This window comes from Leopardus geoffroyi, chromosome A2 (genome assembly GCF_018350155.1).
Source record: "Leopardus geoffroyi isolate Oge1 chromosome A2, O.geoffroyi_Oge1_pat1.0, whole genome shotgun sequence".
Classification (NCBI taxonomy): domain Eukaryota; kingdom Metazoa; phylum Chordata; class Mammalia; order Carnivora; family Felidae; genus Leopardus; species Leopardus geoffroyi.
Window position 1 is genome coordinate 97,098,812 of NC_059331.1, and position 12,107 is coordinate 97,110,918.

The window sequence follows — 12,107 nt, forward strand, 5'->3', positions numbered from 1 at the left end:
ATTGCACCTGGCTCTATTATTAACCATCTGTATAAGGCTGGTACATTTGGGCCTCAGTTTCTACATTTGTGAAAAAGAAAATCAGGTTGCAATCTTCATGGTTGGACTTAAATGCTTTTATCTTTGGCCTTTGTTTTGCTTAAATTCAGTATAAGCACCAGCAGTTATATACTGTTGAATGGAAGGTGGGATTTCTCCCAGGGAGTTTTGATTCAATGGATGAAAAGATTTTCAAAACTCCTCCCTCATGTCTTCCCTTGTTGATGCCACAACTGAATAGACCTGCTGCCATCTAAATTTAAGATTAAAAATCATGAGTTTTAAAAACACTTTAAATCCACTGGGAAGTTAAAAAGTAACTATATGCTTTAAATGCCTTTATATGACTTTTTGAAGCTGGATCTCTATTAAATCCTGTTAATTAGATGCTGAGGGGGACTTCTGAATATTATTCATAAAGTTGCCACTGATATTTTTTTCATCCTTTGGGAGCATTATCTTTACTAGTCTTTATCTTACAGAATTTACATGTTTTACAGTTTGAGGTAATTGGGTACTGCAAGATTATAAGATCAAGGTTTTCTAATTCCCTTTCACTACCTACTTTCCTATGTTTGGGGAAGCTTTCCTGTTCTAGAAGACAAAAATAAATAAATATAATCTATAATAAGGTTAATATTTTTGAAAATATTTAACTATTGTGTTTCTTAAATAACATTACCCTACAACCCTCTCATTCATTAAGTGAAGGTCATTCATTGCTTGAAGAACAAATTAGATTTTGTCTAGAGTAGGTTCACCAAGTGTATTCTCTGATCAGCAGCATCAGCATCACCTGGAAAATGGTTATACATGCAAATTCTCAGGCCCCATTCTTGTCCTACTAAATAGGAAACTCTTCTGGTTGGGGCCAACCACTCTGTGTTTTAACAAATTTTCCAGGTGATTCTGATGCACACTTAAGTTTGAGAACACTGGTCTGGAACAACAACAAGAAAAATCATTGCTTAGCTTTGAGTCTCCAAGCTGACTTTCTTGAGTCTCTAGAAGGACAAGCTTTGAAAACCAGGTTTTATGGAGTGAGAGAATTTCTAAATAGAAAAGCTTACCTTTGCATTGAAGTGAAAGCCTTACTGCTCTGAAAACAGAATTTTACTAAAAGCCATAGTACAGAGAACACACAGGATGTGACATAGGGAGAGTTCCTTGCAGACAGGAAGGGGAGTGGGGAGCCCAAAACCCTTCTAAGCCCCAGAGGAAGAGAAGAGAGAGATACAGAGACACAAAGGACCTTGCATTTCCCCTTCATGGGGGAAATACCTGGGGACATGGGGAGAAGAAAGAAAGCAGGAATAACAGAAACACCCCAATATAATAAATCTTGCTCTTATGATTTTGAGAGCACAGTTCTAGAAATTGATAGCCCCATAAAGAAGTCCCACATTTGGCTTGGTACCATGTCCAACTTGGTGCCTGAGCAGTGGCTATGACATTAGCTGAAGACAGATTCATAGGCCCTTCTCAGTGTGAAGAAAGGAGGCTGACTTCCCAGGCTCCTCAGGTGGCTCCTCAGAAAACTGGTGTAATCAGAACAGGGGCAGGGCCTGGTCAAGGAGACTACAGAGTAAAATGATCTCTAGGGTCTTCAGTAGTGAGGCGAGCCACCATGAGTTTCAACAGGGGGTGCTAGCATAATGTCAGTTTTCACACACTCCAATCTTAAACCGAAATCTTTCTGATCATGCTAGTTTGATCTACAAACTATTTTAGCCATAATGCATGGACAATAGCAAGAAACATGAAAAAGGGAGAACATTCACTGTGTTGTTAGTGCTCTCTCAATTTTTAAGCTGTGGCTTGGAAACATTTGAGTATCTTTATAGCTGTGATCATCTTTTTGAGGTCCCTTAGATAGTTAATAATTTATTGAAGTTGGATGGTCAATGTCCACACTCTTGGAAGACTTGTCGGAACTATTTGATCCATAAGCACGCTCTCATGGTTACCTCCTGATTCCTACTACTGTAATTCTCCAAATTCCTTTCCTGCTTCTAGTCTTTTCATCCTATCTGATCCATTTGCATAACAGGAATCGCTGATAACATACAGATAAAAAATAAAAACGAAAACCTCAATCTTCACAATCTAACTGACATATTAACCCCGGAAATCTCTTAACATTCTGATAGGCAAAGCCCAATCCCAACTCTGTCTTAGATGCAGCTGCAAGAATTTCCTGCAGGTTCAAGTGCCCTGCCTGTGTTTCAGGTTGTTCACAGAGGGCCTTGCTGAGATCCACAGGCCTAAAATTCATGGGGCCGTGACATTACATTTGACACAGTAAACAATTTCTATCTTATTAGAAATGTCACACTTGTAGCTTCTCCTGGTAAGAGAATCTTAATTAAAATGGAGACAGTTTCTTTACTTCAAAAAGCAGAGATAACATACTCAAATGAACTAGAAACATTCAATTGTTCAGGAGCACTCCTCGGCTTGCTTTCTATGCCTGACACTCCCAAGACAGCATCATGGTTAAAACATAGTAAGTACTGAGGTATTTTTACAAACGCATGCAATCCTCTAATGTTTTCAAGGCATGCCCCTTCTGAATATGGTTTTTATATTAGCCCTATATGGGTATTGCTTTAGATGGGAAAATTTATTTTGTATGGCACCTGTAACAACTCAGAAGACAGAGACATACATTCACAGAAACTGATTAAAGATAAGGTGACCTAAGCCCTATTTATTTTTTTATTAGTTTTTGCTATTCTTCAAACAAATGAACAACAACAAAACAAAACAAAACAGAAAACAAAGGAAGAGAGACACTTTAACAGCTGGCAGCTGTTAAAGGCCTTCAGTCTAGCCCATAGCAATAGTGAATACATAATATATTTTTGTTGAATGAAGGAATGAGTTTATGGATGAATGGATGAAGGGAGGAATAAAATGTACCAATTAAAAAGGAGAATGAGAATGACAAAAATCCCACAATGCAATGTCGAGGTTGGAGATAAATAATAGGTCACAAAACAGCAAAATATTATAGGTGCTCACTATTTAACTGAAGAAATAAAGAATGGAGAATCAATTAAATATTAATTGATTATGGTTAGAAAACCATTCTCGTTTGTAATAGAAAAATAATATTTTTGTTTATCTCTTAACAAAATATGATTTGCCTTGGTATAGAATTATTCTTAATAGGAATTAATGTAAAGTTATAAAAAATAATTGTGCATTAAAATTCGTGTGGTATATAACTAGAGAACATACGCCAACAAATCTCCAGGGAGGAATCCTAGACATATTATAGAGCAGTGGAAGATGCAGTTCATTTAATTAAGAATCAGGAAATTTGGGTTCTAGTCACCGTTATACAATATACAACTATGCCTGTGACATTGTGCAAGTCACATGTTCTTCCTGGAGTGTAGACTTCTCACCTAAAAAATGAGGGAGCTTACAAACCATGTTTCTTGAAGCCCTGATATTCTGTGGTACAAGTTTAAGCAGCTCCACTTTTTTTTAAATTCAAGTATAATTAACATATGTGTTGGCAGGATTTCATTCTTTTTTATGGCTGAGTAATATTCCATTGTATGTATATGCCAGATCTTCTTTATCCATTCATCCATCAATGGATACTCAGGCTGCTTCCATATCTTGGCTATTGTAAATAATGCTGCTATAAACTTAAGGTTGCACTTATCTCTTTGAAGTAGTGTTTTCATTTTCTTTGGGTAAATAGCCAGTAGTAGAATTACTGGATTATATGATATTTATATTTTTAATTTTCCAAGGAGCCACCATACTGTTTTTCCACAGTGGTTCCACCAGTTTGCTTTCCCAGGGACAGTAAGCAGGGGCATTTTTATGCCCCTGTAAGTTGGGGTCCCAGGAGAGATTTCATTGGAAGAAAGGGAACTCTGACTAACTTCCCCCACCCCTGAAAACACTGGCCATATGGATCTCTAGATTTTACTGATCTAAATATTCAGATAATAAATTACTTATTTGAGAATGCTTTTTGAGTCTTAACTTCAGGGTTGTTTTCAAAATGTCGAATAAGGGATATGACACCGGCACCAAACAATGGGGAAAAAAAAAAATGATGAAGCAGGACAAATTGGCTGGATATTGGTTTTGCTCTAGTGAGCAGTTGGGTTTTCCAAAGGAATGGGAGCATGACTTCTCCTACTATGGGAATCCAGAATAGCTTTCACTATTCCTGCTCAAGGAACTGACTAACTTAAGGTGCCATCCAAGGAAATCAGAACTTAGCTGCCTGTCTGGATAGTATCTGCAATTGTACCATAGAAACACAGATAAGATGCAGCTTCGAGTAATGGAAAAAACATGATCCCTCAAGTCAGGAAACCCTGCGAGGTCAACTGTAGAAGTGAGAGCAAATGAAATGTGTACAGAAATCCTTTGGGAACTGTAAAGTGCTGGCTTTATATAAATGAGTGATGGTATTATGTGAAATGCATGCTTACCTCGTTGTTGCAGAAGCAGTAAATCACGGCAACGAAGAATCCCTTAAAAAAGGAGGAAAAATAGAATTGAAGTTATTTTTGTGTGCATTATGTTATTTAGGAATCAATATAAATAGCCTGGAGAGGAACATTTCACTGTTGCAACAGCAAGTGAAGGCTCAAGAAAAGACAATTACAGCACTCATATCCAGTGTTTTATTACAAGAATATTCCATTTTAAAGGGATATAGCTTCCAGCTTGGGGTTCAGTGGAGGCATTTCATACTGATATAAACATGTGCTTCTCTACCCTGTGTTTTCTTGGCATTGGGGACTATGATGATAGAAATCCAGGTTGGGAAACTGACTGACATTGGTGATGTTGATCTTCAAAACTCCCCTTCATGAAGGAAAAACAAATGTGGCCCTCAAAATACTGGAGAGGGGAAGGAAAGGTTGAAAGGATGGTGGGAATAGAAGTTCTGTCCTCAGTACTGTGCAGTGGGCCCATCCCTGGACAAATATTTGTCCTTAGGAAGATTTGTTCTCAAAGCTCATACTCCCCCTATTTCCTTCTTCAGTTTTGGGATTCAAAAAAAGGGGAAACAGGCAGCGAGAAAGACAGAAGCTGTATCCCTTCCAGGTTGCATATATTTGAAAAGGTCCTTCTAATCATATATGAGGCCTAGAAAATGGTTCACCTTATGTCGACTAGCTGAGCAAGTAGTTGAATAAATACACTATTGGCTTCTTTACCTGGAAATGGATCAGAGAGTGCATCAGGTAATCATAGATCTTCCCAAGCATCTTGTTGGATGGCCTCCAGGGAAAGACGACAAACTGGATTCCCAGCAGGGGCACCAGGATCAGGGTGGCCCTCACAGCCTTCAGGTACATATGCGATTCTGCCTCTTGGGTTTCCCTCAGTTTGCTCACAAGCACGCGGACGATGTTGAGCAGGAAGAAGAAATTGACCTGCAAAGATATGGTGTTTTGAGGAAATCATCTATGTCAGTACTACTGAAGGGTGCCCACTTTCCTCAGTTCTTGTTTATTCCTGGGAGCAGATGTGACCTCTGCAGGACATGAGGGATGGCCTGTGACATGGTGTAATTTGCTAAGCATTGCTGGGAACATCAGTATGACCAGACCCTTTCAGACCTGAATTAACATTTCTTTTTTTTTTTCCAAATGAGAAAATATTATTCCTGCATATGTAAATATATTAGGTTCAATTCTAAGGAGGGTGGTTTATTCTTTACTTTGATTTTTACGTTTTTACAAAGGAGCATCATAGATGACACTTTCGATCTTCCTTTTTGGTCATCGCATTATGAAGATTTTCCCTGTAGGCAAGACTACTTAACCAAGGCTGAAATGAGGACCAAGACATTTATTTCTAAAGTATTTGTAGTGGAGACAGCGAACCCAGCCTTCTTTTCTCTTTCATAACATCTTTTTAAAGACAATCACTTCGGGGCGCCTGGGTGGCGCAGTTGGTTAAGCGTCCGACTTCAGCCAGGTCACGATCTCGCGGTCCGTGAGTTCGAGCCCCGCGTCGGGCTCTGGGGCTGATGGCTCAGAGCCTGGAGCCTGTTTCCGATTCTGTGTCTCCCTCTCTCTCTGCCCCTCCCCCGTTCATGCTCTGTCTCTCTCTGTCCCAAAAATAAATAAACGTTGAAAAAAAAATTTTAAAGACAATCACTTCATTGAGGTATAATGCACATTCAGTAAAATGGAGATTTTAAGTTTACATTCCAGAAGTTTAGAGAAAGGTATGCACCTATGTAACAACCACTCCAAACAAGAAAAGAGCATTTTCATCACCCCAGAAAGTTCTCTCCTGCTCCTTTGTGGTCAACAACCCCCTCCCCTCCACCTCAAGCAACCACTAATTTCTATTACCATAGAAGTGGAGTATTATATAGTATGTACTTTTTTTGTGTGTGTCTGGCTTCTTTGCTTTGACATATTATCTGTGAGATTCATGCATGTTGGATATATTAACATTTCATTCATTTTTATTGCTGAGTAGTACTCTATTATATGGGTAATACAGATAATTTGTTTATTCATTCTACTGTTGATGGAAATTGGCATGGTTTCCACAATTTGACTATTATGAATAAGCATGCAATGAATATTTTCATACAAGTCTTTGTGTGGACATATGTTTTCGGTTCTCTTGAACAAGTACCCAGGAGGAGAACTGCCTGTTGACATGGTAAGCATGTATTTAACTTTATAAGAAACTGCCAAACTATTTTTCAAAGAGGTGGCTTCATTATATGTTCCCTCCAGCACTAGATGAGAATTCCAGTTGTTCTCCACCCTTGCCAACACTTGGTATGGTCACTCTTTTTAATATTAGCCATTCTAGTGGGTGCCAAACTACTTTTGGCTATGATGATTAGTTTTGAAACCAAAGTTGTTTTTAAAATTTAATTGATGATTTATTTTTAAATGATTAGAATGATTCTTCAACCTGGAAGAGAAGTAACACGATTGCCCCCAAAAAATTCTGTAAAGGAGAGAGACCTTTATTAACAAATAAACTCTTACGAGGTGTTGGAAATATTCAAGACCTACATCGGTGGGTCTTTGTGAGGACTGTCAGGCTGGTAAGTACATCACTGCTCTGGAGGAGGGCAGAAGAAATTGGCTTTGGACTAGAGACACTGGTTACTAATGAATACTTCTTCAGTATGGGAGCAGAGTATGGTGTATGACTCAGACTGTTTTTATTTTTCTCATTCGTACCCCAGGAAAACACTGTCTTTGAGGTTGGTGGGAAAACTAATGTCTAAATATTAAATTTGGTGGTTCTGACACTGGTCACCATATAGTAAACGTTGGGTAGAAACAAAGAGCTTGGAAATAGATGCAGGTGGTCATATTCTCCACTACCCCAATTTCTTACTAGCCTATGTGATTTGGGGTGAGTTTACATGAATCTTTGGGTCTAGTTTTCCTACTGAGTAAGGGTTGCTTTTTGAAGGGTTGCTGTTAGAAACAGCATGGCAGCGTATGAGAAGTGCCTGAAATACGTTAAGGGTCTGCTGAGAGGGAGTTCCAACGATGGCTCATGTACCAAAGATGAAATGAAAGATGGTTTTGTTTGGCAGAGACCAGGGGAAAAGGTGCAGATGGACTCTGCGGTTCTTCACTTTCTTTATCAGAAACATTTTTTATCATTTCTCAGCCCCTTGATCTTTACTTTTAACTAGAAGCGTTTAGTTATAGAATTGTTTAAAGCAAAGTTGTAGCATTGAAAACTATATTTTTGTTATTGTGGGTGTAAAAATGAACTTATGCCCTTTCCCCAGTTGTGTTAAATGTTATTTTTTTCATTTGAAGACCCTCAAATAAAGTTGTTACAGATTATCTCACTATAGATTATCATTAAATTAGCCTAATTTTGAAGTTCGAATACACATGCTACATAGATCCGTCTTTACAGAAATCCTCTCAAAGAGGTAACACTTAATAATGGATTTAAAAAGCAATTCTCAACAACAATAACAAAATAAATAAAAAAGCAATTCTCACCACCAGTGCTGCCATGACGGGGCCATGGATGATGTAAAGCAAATGGGTTTCCACACTCAGCCAGCAGCTAAAAAAAATAAAAAATAAAAAAAAAAATAAGGAGGGAGGGAATACATGAATATAAATGCATTTTACTTACAAATATGTTCACTTAAAAACCATCAAAATACTTACTTGTCATTGAAGTACAGCGCCCGAGTAATAGCATGGATAGTGGTCGGCACCAGTGGGAACCCTAAAAATGTGAGAAAGCAGAAATCACACCTGGTGTCTTGTCATAAGCTACAAGTAGGGTTGCATGGAAAATGGTAGTTTATCTTCAAAAACAGTGGCAAATTTTAATGTCTCTGTCAAAATATTTCCCTGATGTTTTTGCACAAAGTATTGTTGGTCAAACCAGATAAAAATGCTCTTGGTTAGAACATCATGTGTTTTCAGAATTTGGTTAAGAACATTTCTAGGTAATTAAAAACCTTGTATGAATAATCCAAGATGGTAGGTACATTATTACTCTCACTATGACTATTATATCATTGTTGTCTGTGGTGGTGATGATGATGATGACGACTATTAGCTGAGACCAGAAAGCTCTTCACTGAGTGTGAACTGGACTCTGCTATAGAGAAGAGTTGGGTCACCATGGAGGGAAGTGACCTGGGACAGCTTATGGAGTCAATTACCTGATTGCTCTGAATGCCTCGATGATGTTCATAGTGGTTTTTGTAGGTTTCTTGTGTTTTTGTCTGTTTATATTACATGCATTGATCATGTTTTCTTTCTGTAAGAATACTTCAGAGCAGTACTGCATTCCCTACCCTCTGTAAGTTCTAGCTGCAGAACCCTTATTAAGGCAGCTTACCATCCACTTCCCTGACTAAACTTGAAGGGCTAATAAAAAACAACTTTGAATTTATAAATGGAACAATGGAGGTCGTGACTGACAATGCATTCTGTCAGGGTACATGTTTTCAAAATTATTTTTCATTCTATCAGTGTAATCTAGAATAAAGTTGTAATTCTTCTAAAACAAATTTTTTTTTTTCCTGAGAGGTACCCCTGCCCAACAGAATATTGTTTGATTTGGTTGAGACATTTGTGGGAAGACTTTTTAAAATTATCATAAGATTAAGAAATGTATCTGAGAAGTGGGTTAGACCTCCACACTTTTTTTAATTTTTAAAGAATGCTTGTTTTTGAGGGAGAGAGACAAGAGTGTGGCCAGGGGAGAGGCAGAGAGAGAGAGAGAGAGACAGAGACAGACAGACAGACAGAGAGAATACAAAGCAGGCTCCAGGCTCTGAGCTGTCAGCACAGAGCCCAATATGGGATTCAAACTCAGGAACTGCGAGATCATGACCTGAACTGAAGTCGAATGCTCAACTGACCAAGCCACCCAGGTGCCCCTAGACCTCCACACTTTTATTTTCTGTGAGTTATATGCAAAAATAGCCTCAGCTCCTTAACCCATGAAGCATATAATTCAATAGGGCTACTGATTAAATGCTTGACCTGGGAGAACGTTGAGTTAGACTATTTGCACAAAATATAGTTGTATTTTATTCACAGCAGTTATAACATAGCATTTCCCCACTTGGGTTTTAAAAACAGAAATGCATTCTCTGGATTTATTCTGAAACTTACGTTTTAGAATTAAACAGCAGAAGAAACATATGGAGATCTCACTCTCACCACATCATTTTGGAGAGAGGAAAATGTGTTCCTTAGTGTACAGAGGAGCATAGACCCCATATCTGCTGATTCCTGGTGCTCTTTGCCTTGCTGTAGCCACTGATGTCTCTTTTATGCAGTTTGTTTTCTCCTTCCTCTTCCTCTCATCCCCCCGGGCCCCAAGAGCTGTAACAACCCTTCCTTCCACTAAAGTTGGTGAGAGTAAAAATAATCCTTTCTCCCTAGGATTCTTTTTCTAGGGAACTAGATAAATTCTGTGTGTTCATTGTAAAAGTCCATGGGGGGAATTCCTTCTTTGATTTATAACAAGAGGAGAACCAGCAAGGCGAAGAATCAATTTGAAGAGGGTTGTAAAATAAGTGACTTTTCTGAGAGCTAAACTTCATTATTTGAAACTGCTTCAATTTGAGAGAAGTCAACTAGTAAGTGGCCCTGTGCAGATTTGTAAGGGAGTAACCACCAAAAGAAGCATTCTTTCACTTTCTCTTGTAGAGAACTGTACTACCAGGTGCTTTTCTCCCAGAGGGTGATGTTCATTATGTCTCTTATGATTTTTAGGATCTGTTCCAGATCCTGGAGTGGTAATATTATTCACAGCTGAAATGAATGGATGGGGTGTGCGTCACCTGGAAACAAAGTTAGGTCTGAGGACATAGCTTTCTGGGGCTAAATCTTCGTTGTTCCACTTTCATACTCTTTTCAAAGCACAGGTTATGCCTTATTTCATGGCATTGTAAAATTTGGGATCTATCATACTGTTTAGGTGTGAAATAATTTCAAAAGGACAATAAAAGTAATATCCAGTGGAAATGCCTTCTCTGCTTCATTAAATTCTTTAAAGATTCTGTGACACTATTTTTCTGGAGAAGTCATTTCAGTTGCACTTTTACTTGTTTTACCCCGACCAAAGATAATACTTGCCTAAAGTTCTAAGACAGAACTATTGCTTTAAAATGCATCATCATGGTTGTCTCTCAATTTTGTTCTTAGAGATGGTAAAGAGTTTGGTGGAATTATGGAGTGTGTGTGTGTGTGTGTGTGTGTGTGTGTGTGCGCGCGTGTGTAGGGGGAGAGAAAGATTTATGTCTGGCATGCTAAAAAATAATTACATTTTAGAACTTTATTGGTTGACTATCTGTCTTTCCAAACATCTATCTATGGGGAAGTGCAAATCCTCATGCTTTTAAATTGATGATTCTATGCTTACCTTACTGAGTGCAATGTTCCTTAGGATTCCACTTCAATCATTCTGATAAAGTTTTAAGTATTTTCTGATTAAGAAAGGTTAAGGTATTCCATAAACATTTTACTTATATTTATTCCTTTCTTTTTGATACAGCTGAACAGCTTGTTCCTTTTTCCCCTTGAATTGTTTATGCGTGTTAAGCAGATGTCTTCATCAAGCTGTCTCTGATGATGTCAAAAGTTTTATAACTAATTCACAATGCATCAGTATGGAAAGAGTAGTTATAAATTGTTCCTTCCAGGGTGCCCTCATCTCTGCTGAATGTCACGGGCAAGAATAAATTTATAGCCTTTTGCTTCCATGGAAAATTTTCTGAGTATGGCAGATAGATGTTTTTGAATAGTCAAAACCAGTACAAGAAATATGCCATAAATTTTATGTCATTGGAAATAAGTAAAATACATCAGACAGAAATGGTGTGTGTGCGTGTGTGTGTGTGTGTGTGTGTGTGTGTGTGTGTGGCAGGCTGGGAGTGTGATGTTATTTTCAGGTCTTCAGTTGGAAGGCATCTATCTGACCAGCACCAATCATTACTATTGTGATGATCAGAATTTCTTCTGGGGGCATTAAACTGTATCCAGTTGATTCCTGGTATGATCATCTTTGGAGGACTAGAAATCTCTGACAAGGTATGTGTGAGGCTGAGAAAGTCAGGGAAAGGTAAGATCAGCCTTCTGTGGAAGGACACAGCTAAAAGAAAAACATAATAAAAGGCTATTTTGACCTTTGTATTCTGACCTGTTTTGAGGACAAGGAAGAGTAAGAGAACCTAGCATTTGATGTGGGACTGGCAGGATAGTCACAAACTTTCTTTCTAATCTTTCTAGATTTTGTAAGTCACAGAATGAGGGGAGCATGAAGGAGTAGCCCACAAGATGAGGTGGTTTGGGGTGTATTCTATATGGGCTTTCTAGTTCAAAAAAACCCCTCTCCCATTTTTTCTGGATGGGTCACCATCCCCAGACATGTCTGCACTATGTGATTAATATCCCTTTCAAAGTCTTTGACCATGGTTTATTGAACCATGGCTGGCCCCCTAACTTCAGCTGAACCAATCAGATTTTCTTGTCCTGCTATTCACAATTGGGACTTAGAGACAAACATCTATCTATTGTTTCTGTGTACCTGGAACAGAAAAA

General features: G+C 38.3%; 1 protein-coding gene across 1 annotated transcript in view; it reads right to left on the bottom strand.

Annotated features, from left to right (window-relative positions):
- Positions 1-12,107, bottom strand: part of CALCR (calcitonin receptor) — a 156,009-nt gene that overhangs the window by 5,111 nt on the left and 138,791 nt on the right. The window contains exons 9-12 of the mRNA XM_045494793.1: positions 8,208-8,268; positions 8,034-8,100; positions 5,241-5,459; positions 4,506-4,547 (exon numbers count right to left, since the gene is read on the bottom strand). Coding sequence (XP_045350749.1) covers positions 4,506-4,547; positions 5,241-5,459; positions 8,034-8,100; positions 8,208-8,268 — 389 coding nt within the window. The remainder of the gene's footprint in view (positions 1-4,505; positions 4,548-5,240; positions 5,460-8,033; positions 8,101-8,207; positions 8,269-12,107) is intronic.